The sequence below is a fragment of the Dryobates pubescens genome, chromosome 26 (assembly GCF_014839835.1).
Source record: "Dryobates pubescens isolate bDryPub1 chromosome 26, bDryPub1.pri, whole genome shotgun sequence".
NCBI lineage: Eukaryota > Metazoa > Chordata > Aves > Piciformes > Picidae > Dryobates > Dryobates pubescens.
In genome coordinates this window covers 17,135,301-17,153,937 of record NC_071637.1, presented here as the reverse complement: position 1 = coordinate 17,153,937, position 18,637 = coordinate 17,135,301, and the positions used below count along the sequence as shown (strand labels likewise).

The window sequence follows — 18,637 nt, the reverse complement described above, 5'->3', positions numbered from 1 at the left end:
GGGCAGGGGCTCAAGGCGGCCTCCTCCTCAGCCCTTCCCAGGTGCTGCCTTCCCCGCCCCTCTCTCCCTTCCCCGCGTTTGCCCTCATCCCCAGCACCTCGGGGCCGCAGAGTGGCCGGGGAGGCTTTGGCAGAGGAGCCCTGAGAGAGCTTATTCAACAATTGTTTCCCATTCTGCCCCTCGCCTGCCTCATCCTCCAGCAACAATGACGAAGAGCGGCGCGGAGCCAGCGCCCGCGGCAGGGGTGTTGAGATCAGGGACAGCACAAAAATATCTTCTCTCTGGAACAAATATTTACCAACCCTTCTGCCTTTTGTTCTTGTGGTTCTCAGAGATTTTGCTTTTTCTTTTTTTCTTCTAATTTTTTTTTTCATTTTTTTTAGCCTTTTTTTCTGCTTTTTTTGGGGGGGAGGTTTTTTACTTCTCTCTCCTCCAGACATTCACTGGCAAAATGTCGCCCACAGACTGCAGGGGAGCTGCCCGGGCTGCCCTGGGGCTTTGGTTTGCCTCACTTCTTCGGTTGTTCATGGGCTGCCAGCTGGAACCTGTGGGGAAAAAAGGAGATACAGATAACAGATAAAAGTTGTGTTTCTGGCCCAAGAGTTGGTGCCAGGAAGAGACTGGACCAGGTGCTTGGTGCCATGGTTGAGCTGATTAGATAGTGTTGGGTGACAGGTTGGGCTTGATGATCTCAAAGGTCTCTTCCAACCTGGTCTGGTCTGGTCTGGTCTGGTCTATTCTATTCTATTCTATTCTATCCCATTCTATTCTATCCCATCCCATCCCATCCCATCCCATCCCATCCTATCCTATCCTATCCTATCCTATCCTATCCTATCCTATCCTATCCTATCCTATCCTATCCTATCCTATCCTATCCTATCCCATCCCATCCTATCCCATCCCATCCCATCCTATCCCATCCTATCCTATCCTATCCTAAGCATCCTCCTGCTGCAGCGTGGGGCCGGTGGCGGCGCTGGAGCTGTCCCCCAGGTGGGATATGGCAGAGCCAAACTGGGAGCTGAGGGAAGGCTGAGCTCCCAGAGCCACTCCAGGTGGTCACAGAGCCATGGGAGCATGGAATGCACTGGGTGGGGAGAGCCCTCTCAAGGTCATCCTCTCCATGCCCCCTGCAGTTCAGCAGGGACATCCCTAACCAGGTCAGGTTGCTCCCAGCCCATCAAGCCTGACCTCGACCGTCTCCAGGGGCGAGGCCTCCAGCACCTCCTTGGGTGGTGGAGCTGCCAGCCGCTGGGTGGGGATGTGTTAGACGGCTCGTGGTGCCTTCATCCCTGGCCTGCTGCTCACAGGTCGTCCTTCCTCCTCCTCTTGCCCCACAGCATTTGTGCCCCCTGGTGTGCTCCTGGCCGGAGGAGCTGCCGGCTCGCTCCTGGCGCTGCATTGAAAGGGGGAGGGGCAGAGCCTCCTCCTCTGGCACACCACCTTTTATCTTTGGTTAAAGTTTAACTGTGGCCATAAAAGCCTCGATGCAGGAGCGAGCAGAGCTCACCCCACGAGTGCTGCCAGGCTGCTGCCCCATGCCTGACCACCAGCTCCTGCTGCCCACCTCGGGATGGCCTCACACCCTCCTGCCCGCCCCCGCCGCCTCCTGCCGCTCTCCCTGGGGCTCTTCCAGGGTGCCCTGCTCCTCTTCTTCGCCCTCTTCATCACCTATGAGGAGCCCTCGGCGCGGGTGGAGGATGCCAGCCTGGTGGCCAAGCAGCTCTACGGCACCTTCCCCCTCCTCCAGGACATCCAGGTGATGCTGGTGGTGGGGCTGGGGCTCCTGCTGACCTTCCTGCCCCGCTACGGGCTCAGTGTCCTCACCCACAACTTCCTTCTGCTCAACTTCTGCACGCAGTGGGCTCTGGTGCTGCAGGCCTTGCTCCACCACCTCCACCGTGGCCAGGTCCACCTGGACCTGCACAGCCTCCTCCTGGCCGAGTTTGCTGCCGTGACGGTGCTCATCTCCGTGGGGGCCGTGCTGGGCAGGACCAGCCTCTGCCAGCTGCTCCTCGTGGGTGCCTGGGAGGTGCCCATCTACCTTGCCAGCGAGTGGGTCATCAGCACCCATCTGGGGGTCCTGGACGTGGGGGGCACCATCACCATCCACGTCTTCTCCTGCTACTTTGGCCTGGGAGTGTCCAAGGCTCTGTTCGGGGCGGGGCGGCGCCCACTGCACCCCAAGGAGACCCCAACCCCCGGCTCAGACCTCACCTCCCTGCTGGGGGCTCTCATCCTCTGGGTCTTCTGGCCCAGCTTCGTGGCCGTCCTGTGCCAGCCAGGAGACGCCCAGCGCCGTGCCATCCTGAACACCATCCTGGCCCTGAGTGCCAGCGCCGTGACCGCGGTGGTGGCCTCCAGCCTGCTGGAGGAGGGCAGGCTGAGGCCTGGCCACCTGCAGAACGGCAGCCTGGCCGCCGGGGTGGCCGTCGGCGCTGTGGCCGACATGCCCGTGCCACCCGTGGCCGCCCTGGCCCTGGGCAGCCTCGCGGCCGCGGTCTGTGTCCCGGGCTTCAGGTTCCTCAGCCCACTCCTGAGGAGGAAGCTCGCGCTGCAGGACCACTGCGGCATCCACAGCCTGCACGGCTTGCCTGGCATCCTCGGCGCCGTGGCCAGCGCCGTGGTCATCCTGGCGGCACCCGAGGACACCTCCAGCTCCCCCTTCTCTCAGGGGTCCCCTGCTGGGGCCAATGCCAGCGAGGGGACAGTGGGGCAGTGGGGTGAGCGTGGGGCAGGCGGGCAGGCGTTGTGCCAAGCAGCAGGGCTGGCAGTGGCCGTCGGTGGCTCGCTGCTCGCTGGGCTGCTGACCGGTGCCCTGCCTGGCACAGCCACCTGAGCAGCACTGCTTCGAGGATTCACTGAATTTTGGCATCCAGGGTCAGGCTGAGAGCCTGGAGCCAGCTGGCCCCGTGGAGGAAGGAGCCCTGGCTCTGAAGGAGAGAGTTTAGGCACCAGGGAGGGCAGGGCGAATGGCTCAGGGGTTGGCTTCCTCTGCTCCCAGCACTGGCAGGGAGCAGAGGGCAGGAGGTGGTGGCTGTGCCCACTCACAGAGTCACCCAGAGTCTCAGAACCGCCTGGCTGGAAGAGATCATCAAGTCCAACCACGACCTAACAGCTCCCTGCACACAACTCTTAGACCTCTCCCTACCTCACCTCTGCCTCCAGTAGCTGAGGACGCTGGCAGGGCTGAGGCAGCACCGTGGCAAGGATCCTTCCTCCAGCCCTGTGGCTACAACCCCTCTCCTCTGCCCTGGGCAGCCCCAGGACCCCTCCATCCCCAGCAACATCTGGAGAAACAAACCCAGGACAGCTTATTACCTGTGGCTGTCACAGATGGCCCCACCACAGGGCACCAGCACCAGCTGCTTCACCCTCGGAGGGTGGCATCAGCCACCAGTGCCCATCCCATCCCCTGGCTCCATCTCCTGCTCAGGACTCCCCTGCCCACGGTGGGCAGCATTCAGCTCGCTGCCAGCTCCAGCCACAGCACCAAGCCAGAGACTTGGCCTCCACTGCCTGGAGCACGGCAGGGCAGCCGCGGGGTGAGGTGAGGTGGGCTGGGCTGAGCCGGCCCCGGCGAGGGGTTTGAGGAGGGTTTGCTGAGCCGTGCTGGGCAATCTGCTCTCCAGGATGGCTTCTAAAGGCAGGCAGCAGCTTTTTCGCCGCCAGCGCAGCGCGCAGCAGCGAGGACGCAGCTCGAGCGTGGCAAGGAGCCTGGCAGAGAGCTGGGATGGAGGAAGAGCCCACACCCCACAGCACCCTCATCCCACCCTGAAGCTGGGCGAGCCGTGCCAGCATCCCAGGATGCTGAGGCCCCCAAGGAAGAGCAGCAGCCCCATCCCATCCCATCCCTGGGCAGCCAGCCGCTTCCACCCCGTGGAGGACAAAGCCTGCGGTCCGCGGCTGGCATGTGGCAAAGCTGCGAGCCCGGGGCCGCATCCTGCCCGGGGAGCCAGGGCAGTGATTCACAGCCCCCCAGCACCCGTGAGTCACCGCTGCCCCGATGCCAGCAACGCTCGGGGGAGGTCGAGGCAACCAAAATCCCACCCGGCACTGGGAGAGGAGGGCTCCGGGCGCACGGCTGGGGGTCCCCAGCGCCGAGCTGGGGCTGGCTCCCCAGCGCCCAGCGTGGCCCCAGGCAGAGCGAGGCTGGGGAATTCACCCTCCAATAATCACAAACAGGCTCAGGGGGAGGGGGGCCGGGTGGGCTTGGTTAATTGTTAGAATAAAATATTGCAGAGCTGTTACAAAGGAATCCTGCCCCACAGCCATGCAGCCCCCCGCAGCCCCCCGCAGCCCCCCAGCGGGTCCCCGGGTGCTGCAGGATGAGCGGCAGGGCTGGGGGATGTGGCACTGGGAGGCAGCCTGGCCCCCACCAGCGGGAGCAGGGGACACAGTTGGGGGGGGGCAGCCTCGTCCCCACCAGCCCCCAGTCGATCTCTGGTGGCCCCCAGCTACGTGGCGTGGCTGTGCCCCATGCCAGGGCACCGGCTGGACCCACGGCGTGGAGCAGGAGCGGGGTCTGGCTGGGTGCCCATCACTGCCAGCTCCTGCTGGGCATCCAGGGCCACCGGAGTCGGCAGGCGCCCAGGGAGCTGCAGTACCATCAGGCCTGAGCAGGCAGCAGCCCAGCTCTGCTGGATTGCCTCTGTGCCAAGGCCTGGCAGCTCCAACACCCAGCTCTGGAGTCTGCTCCAGCAGCAGGGAGGAGGGGGAAGAGGGCTGGGGGCACCGGGAGCTGCAGGCCCCACCTCGGGAAGCAGCTGTGGGAAGGGATCACACACAGCCAGGTCACATGCACACAGCCAGGCACACACCAAGCACACACCAAGCACATGCACACAGCCAGGCACACACCAAGCACACACCAAGCACACACCAAGCACATGCACACAGCCAGGCACACACCAAGCACACACCAAGCACACACCAAGCACATGCACACAGCCAGGCACACACCAAGCACACACCAAGCACACACAAAGCACATGCACACAGCCAGGCACACACAAGCACACACCAAGCACACACCAAGCACATGCACACAGCCAGGCACACACCAAGCACACACCAAGCACACATCAAGCACATGCACCAAGCCAGGCACACACCAAGCACACACCAAGCACACACCAAGCACATGCACCAAGCCAGGCACACACCAAGCACACACCAAGCACACACCAAGCACATGCACCAAGCCAGGCACACACCAAGCACACACCAAGCACATGCACCAAGCCAGGCACACACCAAGCACACACCAAGCACACACCAAGCACATGCACACAGCCAGGCACACACCAAGCACACACCAAGCACACACAAAGCACATGCACACAGCCAGGCACACACAAGCACACACCAAGCACACACCAAGCACATGCACACAGCCAGGCACACACCAAGCACACACCAAGCACACATCAAGCACATGCACCAAGCCAGGCACACACCAAGCACACACCAAGCACACACCAAGCACATGCACCAAGCCAGGCACACACCAAGCACACACCAAGCACACACCAAGCACATGCACCAAGCCAGGCACACACCAAGCACACACCAAGCACATGCACCAAGCCAGGCACACACCAAGCACACACCAAGCACACACCAAGCACATGCACACAGCCAGGCACACACCAAGCACACACCAAGCACACACCAAGCACATGTACACAGCCAGGCACACACCAAGCACACACCAAGCACACACCAAGCACATGTACACAGCCAGGCACACACCAAGCACATGCACACCCCCATGCACACCCCCATGCACAGCCATGCACACCCCCATGCACACCCCATGCACACCCCATGCACACTCATAAGCACACCCCCATGCACACCCCCATGCACACCCCCATGCACACCCCCATGCACACCCCCATGCACAGCCATGCACACCCCCATGCACACCCCCATGCACAGCCATGCACACCCCCATGCACACCCCCCATGCACACTCATATGCACACCCCCATGCACACCCCCATGCACACCCCCATGCACACCCCCATGCACACCCCCATGCACACTCATATGCACACCCCCATGCACAGCCATGCACACCCCCATGCACACCCCCATGCACACCCCCATGCACACCCCCATGCACATGCAGCCCCAAGGGAGGCTGCAAACCTCTTGCTGGCACTGCAGCTGCTCTCCAGCATCCCCCACAGTCCTTCCCAGTGCGGCTGCAGCCTCCCTCCCTCCCCGCAGCCTGCAGCACCCAGCAGGGGAGCAGGCACCGGGGATGCAGGCAGGCAGGGAGCTGTGCCAGGGCACACCCCGCCTCTCGGCTGGCATGTCCTGGCACTGCACCCTGTGGCACAATCTGGTCAGCAGATGCTCCAAAACCAGCAAGGGGCCCAAGACGTGATGGGGGTCAGTGCTTCCCCGCTGCACCAAGGGGCCCAGGCACCCAGCATGCCACAGCTCTTGGGGTGGCAGGACCCACCCAGGGATGGCAGAGCCCCAGTGCTCGCCAGCCCCACGCCCAGCCTGCAGCCAGAGGTGGTGCTGGGTGTGCCACCCTGCCCTGCAGCCGCTCTGCAAAGGCTCTGGAGCAGGGCAAAGGCTCTGCAGAGCCCCCAGCGCCCCCCACCCTCAGCCTGGGCTTTCAGCAGCTTCAGGCGGTGTGGGGAAAGGGGAGAGGATGACCCCCTGCTCCGCTCCCCCAGGCACAGCCTGCGGGTGCCAGTGCCCCAGCAGTGCCTGCCAGGGGCATTGAGGAGCCAAGCAGGGGCTTGTGTGGGTGAGGATGCCCCTCGAGAAGCCAGCCAGAGGGGCTGCTGGCACCCCAGGGTGGAGACAGAGCCGGGGCAGCGGTGTTTGGGAGGGGTGGGGATGGAGCAAAGGGCAGAAAGGTGTCTCTGGCATTGGCTCCCTGGAAACTTGGTAGCCACCAGCCTCTGGGCACAGTCCTTGAGCATGGCACCCTGGCAGAGTCTCTGGGCACAATCCCTGGGGATGGTTTGCCAGCAGAGTGCCCAGATGTGATCCCTGGGCATGGTAACCCAGAGCAGCCCCTGTGCACGATCCTTGGGCCTGGTCCCCTGGCCATGGGACCCCAACGTGGTGCCTAGGTACAGTGCCCCGGGCATAGTACCCACCACAGTCCCTGTGCATGGTGCCATGGGCACAGCCCACCAGCACACTCAGCTCTGCTGCTACCTCCAAGCTCATTCCAGAGCCAGCTTGGGAAGCACCACACTGGCCCCAGTAAGAAGCACCCACCCCTGTGCCCATGCCCACAGCCCCCCCCGGAGGGGCCCTGCTGTGATGGCAAAACAAGCAGGGAGGGGAGGAGGCCAGGACTGTGCTGCGTGCCCAGAGGCAGCTGGCAAGGCCATCAGCCACGGCACAGCATGGCAGGCAAAGCCAGAAGCCCCCAACCCCACGCCTCCCCTCATGCCCTAACACCCCCCTGTGCCCTTCAGCCCACAGCATGCCCAGCCTTGCCCACCACATCCCCACAAGCCAGCGGGCTCCCCCCAGGCGCAGGCAGGCGGCAGGCAAGGTGGGAGCTGAGCGGCTGGCACGGCCGGGAGAGGGTGAGGGGGCGGGGAGGGGAGGGGGGGAGGGGGCGGCCCAGGGTGGCAGTGGCTGCTGGAGCCACATCAGAGCAGTTTCCCCCCCTGGAAGCAGGCAGGAGCTGCCCTCGAAGGAAATGCTCTCACTCCCATGTGCTGCACACTTGGCTGTGCCTGGCTGCTATTTTTATTTGCCTCTTTTTTCAGGGCCTGTTTCCTTTTTCCGGCTGTTTGTGCTGCGATTCCACCACCGCCTCGACCTCGTTTCCCCCCACCCCCCACGACCCTCCCCCCACCCCACCCCCCTCTTTCCTTCATTCTTTCCTTCCTTTCCATGCTCTCATTCCTGCCACCCCCTCCCACCCCCTTCCCCATCAGCTTCTCTTCACCCCAACATCCAACCCCCTACAGACAGCTCCCAGCTGGCAGCAGCTGGGCACAGCCTCTCCTTTGGCTTGCTGGCTGAAGATGCCCAAGCGCCCCTCCTGCTCAGGGTGGGCACCAGGTTCCCACAGCATGGCACAACCAGGACCACCACAACGCCCTGATGGGACCCTCCCCCAGCCCCATCCCTGGGCTCTAAACCACTAAAACCAGGATGAAAGTCCCCATGGAGAAAGGGCAGGAGGAAAAGGAGGCAAAGTTCAAGCCCACTCCCCCTGGGTGCTCCCCAAGGAAGAGGATGGAGCCCGCAGGCACTCTGGGGCTGGCCAAGGAGAAAGGTGGCAGCTCTGGGAGGCCACCAGCCTGTCCCAATCCATGCAGGGGACATGTCCCAGCCCCCAGGACCCTGGTGGGACCCCACAAGGGCAGCACCTGCAGCCTATACCCTCAACTGCTCCCATTCCCAAAGCAGGATCCATCAAATCAGGGCTTCATCCGGCACTCTGCTAAACCTTAGGGTCCTGGGGTGTCCAGGGGGAACATCTCCTATCCCCCCAGTCCAGGCACCTTTCCCGGCCCAGATTCCAGAGGCAGGGGGTGGACAAGCAGCTTCAAGCATCCCTTAACCTCCCATCCCTGAATCCCACTGAGGGAACGGTGTCCCTCCATGGCTCATGGACAGGGGTCCCCTTTGCCAGCAGCTTCCACTGCTCCAATCCAGCTGCTGCCCCACTGGGACCTGGGAGGGTGGTCGCGGGGCACTGGGGGCCGTGGTGCAAGCCGGAGCGGGGGGGTGGTCGCGGCCGGGGGGAGAGGCTGCGGGCAGGCTCCGGCTCCGCTCCGCGCACGCAGCGCACTGCTGCCACCTCGTGGCCGTCCCGGGCACCCCCAAGCCACGCAGCCAGCGCGGGCCCTGCCCGCGGCGCCGGAGAGCCCTTGGTGGGCAGAGACCTTTCAGACCGTGCAGCCCAGGCCTGAACCCAGCGCTGCCAGGGCACCACCAAACCAGGGCTTTGAAACCCTCCGGGCATGGGGACTCCACCACTGCCCTGGGCAGCCCAGAGCCTATTTGGTACCCAAGGGGGAAGCAGGGACCCTGGCTGGGGTGCTGGCAGAGTGCAGTGCTGAGGAGGATGCTGCTCATCTCCCCAGACCCCACTTCCCTCCACGCTCAGCTCACTGGGGTGGTTTCCAGGGCACCCACAGTGCCAAGCAGCTGGTCCCTACGTGGTGCTGCCCATCTCAGAGGCCAAACCTTGGCCTCAAGCCCCACAGCTGCTTTATCTGCAGGCTCTGGTGCTCCCCAGGTTTCCTGGGCACCCAGTGCTGCACCCCAGCTCTCCATCCTCCACAGGTGCCCAGGTGCCCTGCATGTCCCAGCAGTGCATCTATGTCCCCATGTCCCTCTCCACAGCACAGCCACCCTCAGAGCCTCGTGGCTGTGCAGTGGTCCCACTCCCAAGCCATGGCCCCATGTGGCCTCTGTCCGCCCTGCACAGCAACCATTGTCCCCAGGAGAGCAGCAGGTGGCACAGGGCCAGCAGCATCACACAAACCCAACCCCTCACCTCCTTTCTTTGGCACCTCCCCTTCTTCTCCCCCATCTCTCTGGTGTTCCAGCTCTCTGGAGCAGCCCTCCCAGCCTGCCAGCTCCCACTACCTGTGATGGAATCAGAGAACTGTTTGGGTTGGCAAAGCCCTCCAGGATCATCCAGTAAAACCAGCAACCCAAGGCCACCATGTCCCCAGGTGCTATGGCCAGAGGCTTCTTGCACACCTCCACGGGTGGTGACTGCACCACGTCCCCGGGCAGCCTGCTCCAGTGCCAGCTGGGACCAGTTCCCAGGTGCTGCTTGCAAGGGCAGGATGGATCCAGCTTGGAGCCCCACCAGTAGCAACTCCACTGCCTCCAGGCTTGAGTTTCCCCCAGGGTTCCAAAGAAGCCACCAGCCAAGGCAGCCTGTCCCTCTGGCAGGTGCCAAGGGGGCCCTAGGAGTGCCGGGGGGCACGGAGGGGGGCATGCAGGGCATAGAGCTTCTCCCAGCAGGTCGCCAACCTCTTCACCTTCCTCCTGATCTCCCGCAGCTGCTTCCTCCTGTGGGCAGGTCTCTGGTGCTGGGGCTGTGCCAGGATGTGTGCTGGGCTCTGTGGGTGGGGAGCCAAAGGAGCAGAACTGGGCATCTCTGCTGGGGGGGTCTGGTTTCTACCCCCCTCAGAGAATGGCTTCGTTTGGAAGGGACCTTAAAGGTCCTCTAGTTCCAACCTCCCTGCCATGGGCAGGGACATCTTCCACTGGATCTGGCTGCTCAAAGCCTCATCCAGGCCTTGAGAACCTCTAGGGAGGGGACATCACCATGCAGGTGTTAGCTGTGGGGACAAAAGCCACCCCCCCCAGCACAAGGATGTGCCTGGGGCACCACCCCCTGCATCCGTGGGCTCTGTGTGGGCAAAGCTGCAGGCTGGGGCATGGCCATGGTGAGGATGTGCTCTCAGGTCCCCGAGGGTCCCCAGAGCTGGCCACCTGCCCCTCAAGTTGGTAGCATGCACCCCACAGCACATCCCCAGCTTGGGTAGATGGCCAGGGGAGGTCTGCAGGCAACGTCCTAGAGCAGCTGCACCTCCATCCCACACCAGCAAACTCCAGCAGGGTTATCCCCAAAAGGCTTCTCCAGGGGTGGCAGGAGGAGAACTCCCGACCCAGGCAGAGCTGCCCTGGGCTTTCCCCTCTGGTTAATGAGTTGCTGGTGGCTGCTGATGGGGATCCTCCCAGCTGGGGTTTCCCCAGGGATGCCAGGGGAGCCCAGCCCTTTGCAGGAGAAATCCCAGCTCCTGCCTACAAGTACCCAGGGTGAGAGCAGGAGTGGGTCAGCCCAGCCACCAGCTGAGCATCCCCTCTGTGCTCCCCTCAGCCATGGCACCATGGCACAAGAGGACAAACCCACTGAGAAGATGGTGGTGAAAGCCCAGCAGGTGTCCCACACTGCCACGGCCAGGCCTCCCCCCCGCCAAGCTGAAAGCTCCCTGGGATGTGCTGCCAGCATCCCCCAGCCTCGAGCCCAGCAGGGACCTCCCCTCGGGCTGCTGCGGGCACAGCCTGGGCACTCCCAAGGGCGCTGAGCAGGGCGGGAAGCAGGGCAGGCTTTGCCCACAGGCTGTGTGCTGGGGAGCTGGGGGGCCCTGGGCAGGTCTCACCTTGCTGAGCCTCCTGCAGTTCTGCCTGAGCACGAGGTCTGTGTTCCTGGCCACCTTCCACAGCGCCAGCTCCTCGGGGCCACGCAGGCTGCCGGCCGCCCCCTCCCGCAGGGACATGCTGATGTTGTAGATGGAGAGGAGGATCTTCTGGTCCTGCAGAGGAGCACAGGGCCCTGGGTGAGGACAGGGCTCAGGGGCTCCCCACGGGCTCAGCCCACAGGATGTCCTTCGGTGCTCACCTTGTTAGAGCGACAGGCTGGCCCAGCCCCTCCGCGCCTCTCTGCTGACCCACTCAGGTTCTTCTGGAGACAGGGAGAAGATCAGACATCCCAAAATGTCAGAGCTGACCCCACGGGGGGCAGGAATCCTCCCTTCAAACACAGCACTCTCCCCAGGATCACCAGCAAAGTGGTCAGCTCAGAATCACAGGATGGGTTGGGAGGGACCTTAACGCTCATCCAGCTCCAACCCCCCTGCCACGGGCAGGGACCCCTCCCCCCAGCCCAGGCTGCTCAGGGCCTCATCCAGCCTGGCCCTGAACACCTCCATGCAGGGGACAGCCACAGCCTCCCTGGGCAGCCTGTGCCAGAGTCTCCCCACCCTCACTGCAAAGAATTTCTTCCTCATCTCCAGTCCCAATCTCCCCTCCTCAAGCTTCAATCCATTCCCTCTCCTCCTGGCACTCCCAGCCCTTGTCACAAGTCCCTCCCCAGCTCTCCTGGAGCCCTTCAGGTACTGGAAGCTGCTCTAAGGTTTCCCTGGAGCCTCCAGCCTGAACAGTCCCAGCTCTCTCAGCCTGTCCCCACAGGGGAGGTTCTCCATCCCTCTGATCATCTTGGTGGCCTCCTCTGGACCTCATGTGTTCATGCTGGGGGCCCCAGAACTGGAGGCAGTGCTGCAGAGGGGTCTCAGCAGAGCAGAGCAGAGGGGCAGAATCCCCTCCCTGTGCTGCTGCTCTCCCTGCTCTGGCTGCAGCTCAGCACTCAGCTGGCTCTGGGCTGCCAGGGACCACTGCTGGCTCCTGGGGAGTTTGTCACCAGCTGGCACCCCCAGGGCCTCCACGTGGAGCTTCCCAGGCTTATCCATTCCCGCCCGCATGCCTCAGCAGGGCTGCGCGCAGGGTGAGGAGCCCAGGGCAGCGCTCACCAGGCTCTGGATCTCGTGGAAGATGACTGCTCGGTACTGCCGCAGGACCGCGGCGATGCTGCAGCGCCGGCCCCGGCCCAGCACAGCCAGCAGCAGCAGCAGCAGCGCAGCACAGCAGAGAGCCCGGGGTAGAATCTGTGGAGGGAAGAGCTCAGGGTCAGCCAGGGGGAAGCTGGGGATGAAGGGATGCTGCAGGCTCTGTCTTCAGCACCTCGCCACATTGGACCTGTCCCTGAAGAGGCAGCGTGTGCAGGACAGGGCTCGGCTGTGTACTCTCACCGAGGACATCCTCCTAGCAAAGCTCTGGAGACCCTGCTCCAGCCCCAGCCCGATCCAGGCAGCCCAGGAGCCCTCTTTTTTGCCAGTACTTTGCAGAATGAATCACACAGTCACAGAATGAAAGGGGTTGGAAGGGACCTCCAGCCCCATCTGCTTGGCACAGAGCTGTGTCAGGGACCTTTGCAGGTCTGCAGGGTCTGTCTCTGAGCTCTCTGCCCCACCATGGCTCCCAATAGCTCCCCAGCTGGAGGAACTGCGAGGCCAGACCCTCAACCACCAAACGTGGAGAGGAGAAGGAAGGGCCCTGCTCTGCATGGCTGAGGAGTGGGGGCAGGGAGCTGCTTTGTTTTCTCACCAGCAGAGCTCCACACCTCACAGAATCCCAGAGCTGCCTGGATTGGAAAAGACTTCTGAGGTCATCGAATCAAATCCTCAGCCCAGCACTGACAAGTCCTTAACTAAACCATGTCCCTCAGAACCACATCCACAGGACTCCTACAGACCGCCAGGGATGGGGACTCCTCCCTCCCCCCGGGCAGCCTGTTCCAGTGAGGAAATTCTTCCTCATACCCAACCTAAACCTCCCTCCGTGCAACTTGAGGCTGTTTCCTCTTGTTCTGTCACTTGTTCCTCGACATGAATGGTTTCACCCTCACAGGGCTGCTCTCTCCACAAGCCCAGCAGCACAGACGCTGTCACGCAGCGTTTCCCAGCTCCTGCAAAGCCCTGGCTCGGCCCCGGCTCGGATGCCCTCATGCAAGAGCCAGAATGAAGCAGCACAAGCTCCTGCTCCCACCAGCACATCCCAGCTGCCTCCCAGCCTCCTGGCTCCCAGCCTTCCCAGCAGCCCTGAGCCGGCTCCAGCAGCGTGGGGAAACTCAAGAGCTGACATCTGAGCTGGTGGGAGCACAGGGAGGGAGCGGCTCGACCCTTCGGAGGATGAGTCCTGGGACTTTGAAGCAGGGCCAGCACGACCTCAGATGACCTGGGACGTTTGAGCAGCCCCGGAGCAGCAGGGGGACACCGCAGGGGGACACAGGCACAGCATCTGCCTGCAAAGGAGCTCTCCAGGTCTCTGCATTGCTGAGCCATGCCACTTCTGGCACTGGGGTCCCATCCTGGCACTGGAGTCTTCCTATCCTCTGCCACTTGCAGGAGCAGCCCCTCAAAATCCTCCCCCTCCAACCTCCACCCCCATCCCAGGTGTCAGGCCTGGGCAGGCAGAAAGCAGCTCAGCACCTTCCAAACATGCAACCTCTGCACTGCAGTCGAAGCCTGAGCGAGGAGGAAGGTGCAGACAGCTCTGCCTGCTGCCAGCATCTGCCTGCCCCAGCCCCCAGCTCACATCTCAGAAGGTTCTGTCATAGTCAGGTCTGGCTCTTGGGCTTGGACTTTTGCTTGGAGAAGCCAGAAGGAAGAAGTTCCCTGGGTGAAGTCCAAGCCCAGGCAGCCACAAGCACTGCAGGCTTTGGTGGGAGGAGGGTTTGTCTGTAAACCCTGCACCTGCTCTGTGCTTTCCACTTGACCACGGGCTGGTCCCAGCTCCAAAAGGATGAGGAAACCTTTCCCCACCCTCCTGCAGCTCAGCTGGAGCCATGGGGGCTTAGCACAGAGACCCCAACACACCACAGGGCGCAGAAGCATGTGAGGAGGTGAGCAAGGCCCTGAGCAGCCAGAGCAAATCCCACTGGGCTCTTCAGCTCCCATAATCACCTTCCAGTAAAGCAGTGCTGAGCTCTATCCCAGGGCTGGGACTTGCAGGGAAGAGCCTGCCCCGGCTGCTGGCTTTGCTCTCTGTAAGCCTGCAGAGAGATCTCATCCCAGGGGGGGTTCAGCAGAGAGCAGAGGGTCTGATCCTCAGGGCTGCTGAGGGAGAGCTCTGCTTCCACGAGGACACCCTGGCCAAAGTCTAAGGGCTGTTCTCAGGAAGCCTCCTCCACTGGGAAGACATGAAACTGGGAACGACTTCCCTGAAGTGGCTTATTAAACAACTGGGACCAAATTCCAGGAGCAAGCACACCAGTGACAGCATTTCCAGGCAGCCCAGCCTGGCACTGGGCTCTCTCAGCAGGGGAGGGAGCACAGCCTGCAGCTACAGAAGCCCAGGGAGCAGCTGGGACAGGAGTCCGAGGGTGCAGTGGGTGCTGCCCACCCCCCCCGTGGTGAGCAAGGAAGCAGCAGTGACAAAAAAGGGATGTGGGGAGAGATGAAGCAAATCCCAGTCCTGAGCATTGCTCCCCACCCTTGAGAAGGGAGGCAGAGCAATCCAGCAGCTGATCTGGGGCTTTTCCTTCAGCCCTTGCTCCCATCCCTGCAGCAGGAGGCTCCAGCTCTGGTCCCTTCCCGCGGGAGGGCTGGAGGCAAGGAGCAGCCCGAGGAGCGTGGGTGCAGGACGGCCCCAGCCTGCTCCACCTGCCAGGAGAAGTTAATCTCTTGCTCAGCTCTAATCCTCCAGCAAACAGCAGGAGATAAGGGAAATCACCATATTGATAGGGCAGCTTCTGGTGGCACTCAGGCTGGCCCCAGCCACCCAGGGGCAATGCCAGCCACCTGCCTGGGAGCCCCATCGAGGTCCCCAGGTCCTTCCAGCCAGGTGGGCCTGTCCCACACACCCTCCTACCCAAGGGGACCTGGCACCAGGCAGAGCCCCAGCACCTGCTGCAGCCCTGGGCAGGGAGAGACCCTCCAGCCTCCCCACTGGCACCAGCCAGGTTCAGATCCCAGCCCAGCCAGGTCCAAGCCCCATCCCAATCAGATCCAAGCCTCATCCTAGCCAGGTCCAAACCCTGTTCCAGTCAGGTCTGAGCCCCATCCCATTCCATCTCATTAGCCTGGTCCCTCTGGACCATCCCTCCCAGCCAGACCAAAGCCCCTTCCTCACCGACTCTCGGCTTCATCCCACCGCGACCCAACCTGGCCCAGCCCAGCGCCGTTCCAACTGCTCCGAGCCCTTTCCCGTCCCGACTGGCCCCACCTTGACCGGTCCAAGTCCCAGTCCCGGCTGGAGCAGCCCGTTGCCGGCCGGACCGGTCCCTCTCCCGACCGATCCAAACCCCATTCCAGACCAACCAGCCGCGTCCCGACAGTCCCCAAGCCCCATCCCGGTTGCTGCGAGTCCCGGCCGGACCGACCCAAACCCGGTGGGACCGGGGGCGCCGGTCCAGCCCCCTCCGCTCCTCCCCCAGCATGGGGTACCAGGGACAGGGGAGGTCGCCGCTAAAACCCCAAGGCCCGGTCGGGGAAGGGGCCGCGACCCCGCTGCACTCACCATGGAGCCCGGCGGGAGCTGGGGGGCCGCCGGCGCGGACCCAGCGGCGGCTCCCGGGGAGCCCGGCCCGGCCCCGGCCCCTTCGCCGCGTCCCGCTCCACCGGGGCCCGCGGTTTGAACTTGGCTCCACGGTGGGAGGGGACGGGCGGTTGGGAGGGTGGGGGAGAAAACGGGACGGGACACGGCGGCCACACCGCCGCCAGCCCTGCCCCGGCCCCCGGCATCGCCTCCCGGGCACGGCCCCCCCTCCCCGGGGCACCGGCTGCTGCTCCCGGGGGAGGGACAGCGAGCGCAGGGGGTCAGGTCTGCGGCTGGAGGGCCGGGTCCTGCTGAAAGGAAGGGTCCCGAGGCAAGGGTCCTGCTCTCGGTGAGCAGCTGCGGATGGAGGATCGGGGGAGAAGCTCCACCTGCCCTGACGAGCCCAGCAGGGACAGCACCCCCAGGTCCTACAGCTCGTTGGGGGTTGGAAGGGACCTCTGGAGATCGCCCAGTCCCAGTCCCCTGCTCCAGCAGGGCACCCACGGCAGCTTGCCCAGGAGCACAACGTTCAGGTGTGTCTGGAAGCTCTCCAGAGGAGACTCCACAGCCTCTCCAGGCAGCCTGCTCCAGGGTTCTTAGCTACCTGGGGAGCCAAGGGATGCAGGACACAGGAGGCAGAGCAGGACTGGGCCTGCATTTCACAGTGCAAAGGAGTGGTGGAGCCCAAGGGTGCAGAGCACCCCAAGGTTTGGGTTTCTGTTGGGTTTGTGCAGGTGGTTATCATCTTGGATTCAGGCTCATAGGACTGGTGTGGTTGGAAGAGCTCAAGATCATCAAGCCCAAGCCTTACCCCAGCACAGCCAAGTCCACCACTGAAGTGTGTCCCTCAGCACCACAACTGCACCCCAGGTATGGCAGGAACAGCTGTCCCCAGCAACTCCCAAAACACCACCACACAGCACATGGGGTCCCCATGCTCGCAGCCAAAGCCCTCTCCTGTCCCCCCCCAGGTTCTGCACAGGAACATCACCACCAGCAAGCAGCCTGGGCACAGAAAGCTGCCCCAGCTCCACTCCAACTGCTTCTGTGCAAGCTGCAGTGGGGAAACAACCATCTGACAGCAGCAAGGCTCCAGTGAGGAGCTGAGTGTGGGTGTTTCAGTGAGAGATAAAGCTAATGACTGCATAACCCAGCTCTGCTCAGCCACAACCTTCCTCCAAGCCAAGTGGGAACCACAACCTACACAGCAACACTGCTGGAGGCAGGCCCACACAGCTTGGTTATTGAGCTATGGGCAGTCTGTAGGTGCCACGATGGGAAACCATTCCAAACCATCTCTTTGCTCACCACCACCCACAAAGAGCAACTCTCCTCCAGCAAGTCCCTCCTGGGTGGTTTCTCCATCCCTGGGCTGCTGCCTCCTGAGCACAGGGCAGGAGAAGTGCACACCCAGGATCTGGCACCCAGGAGTTGGTGCACACCCAGGATCTGGCACAAGGGAGATGCTCCATGCTGGGAGTCTCTCCAGTGAGAGTCTGGTCCCAGGTGTCCTTCCCCACCTCAACTCCACAGCCACCACATGCCAGCATGAGAGCAGAGGGATTTGTGGCCCAGCTTCCCCTGTGGCCCAGCTTTGCCAGGCACATCACGACACCAAGAAGTGCTGCAGCAGCCCAAATGCCACATTCCCTTCCCAGAGGAGCTGAACAGACCCCAGGTCCTCACGGCACAGAGCAGCCCAAGCCCTGGGGGAAGCACAAGGACCTTGAGAAGCATTGGCAACTCCCTTTGAACCTTTCTGTCCTGCAGTTCCTGACTCAACCTTGACACCATGTTCCCTCCCCACATGTGCACCTCCTCCCTTCCACCAGACAGATGTCTCCATTCTCCTCCCCAAACTCCCCTCCCTTTCCAAGGGCCTACAGAGAGGAGGGTGCCAGTGACGGCAGGAACCCCTGGAGCGAGTCTCTGCACTCCCAGCACCTCACTCACCTTCACACAGCCACAGCTCCGTGGACATCCGCGCTCTGCACCCTCAGGGAACGTGCAGCTCCCCAGCCCTTCACCAGCTAGTCAGGAGGAAGCACAGGAGTTTGTTACAAACCCAAAGGCAGAGCCAGGGGTCAGCTCCAGACACAACTCTTTCTGCCTCGGTGCTCAAAGGCCTCTCACCCTCTGCTGGCACACAGCCGGAGCCCAACGTAACCACCGCTGGCAGCGCCGGGCCCAGGGTGCCGGGAGCCTGATAAGCTCAAAGGCTTCTGCTATCAAAGCTCTCCCCAGAGTCAGAGTCAGAAAAAAATGTAAGGAAACAACCAAACCCCAAGCTGTATTTTGTACACACCACCCAAACAAGGGATCAGAGGTTTGCCCCTCCAAGCCCACACGGCGGGGAATGCACACAGAGAGACCTGGAGCTTCTGCCCTAGCCTGGCGTGTAACACTGCAGCTCCTCCGTCCAGTGGGTGCCAGGAAGTCAGCTTGGGAGGGACAAAACAACACAGGTCACAAATGCAGAAGACTGAAGACAGCTTAGAGAGTCCCAAACACGAAGGTTTTCCTCTGAGGGATCTGAGGAGTCAGCCTCAGTGTCCCAAGCGAAGGCAGTGGCCGCTGCAGAGTCTGTCGGTGACTCTCCAGGAAAGGCTGCTCAGGGATTGCTGAAGTTTGCTCTGTCACCTTAAAATGCCACTGTGCTTCATCAGACCAGACACCTGAGAGACTAAGGTTATCCTACACACATTAGAAAAGTTGAGAAGGTCTCTGAAAATATGCTCTTGAGTCTCACACCAGGCTCCACCTGCTCGCCCCTCAGGGGTACTTCAAGTTGTGCTGC

General features: G+C 62.6%; 1 protein-coding gene across 1 annotated transcript; it reads left to right on the top strand.

Annotated features, from left to right (window-relative positions):
- Positions 1-1,576: 1,576 nt before the first annotated feature.
- LOC104301396 (ammonium transporter Rh type A-like) lies at positions 1,577-2,954 on the top strand. The gene is given in 2 exon segments (XM_054173511.1): positions 1,577-2,817; positions 2,819-2,954. Coding segments are annotated over 2 exon segments (1,377 nt in total).
- The last annotated feature ends 15,683 nt before the right edge of the window (positions 2,955-18,637 follow it).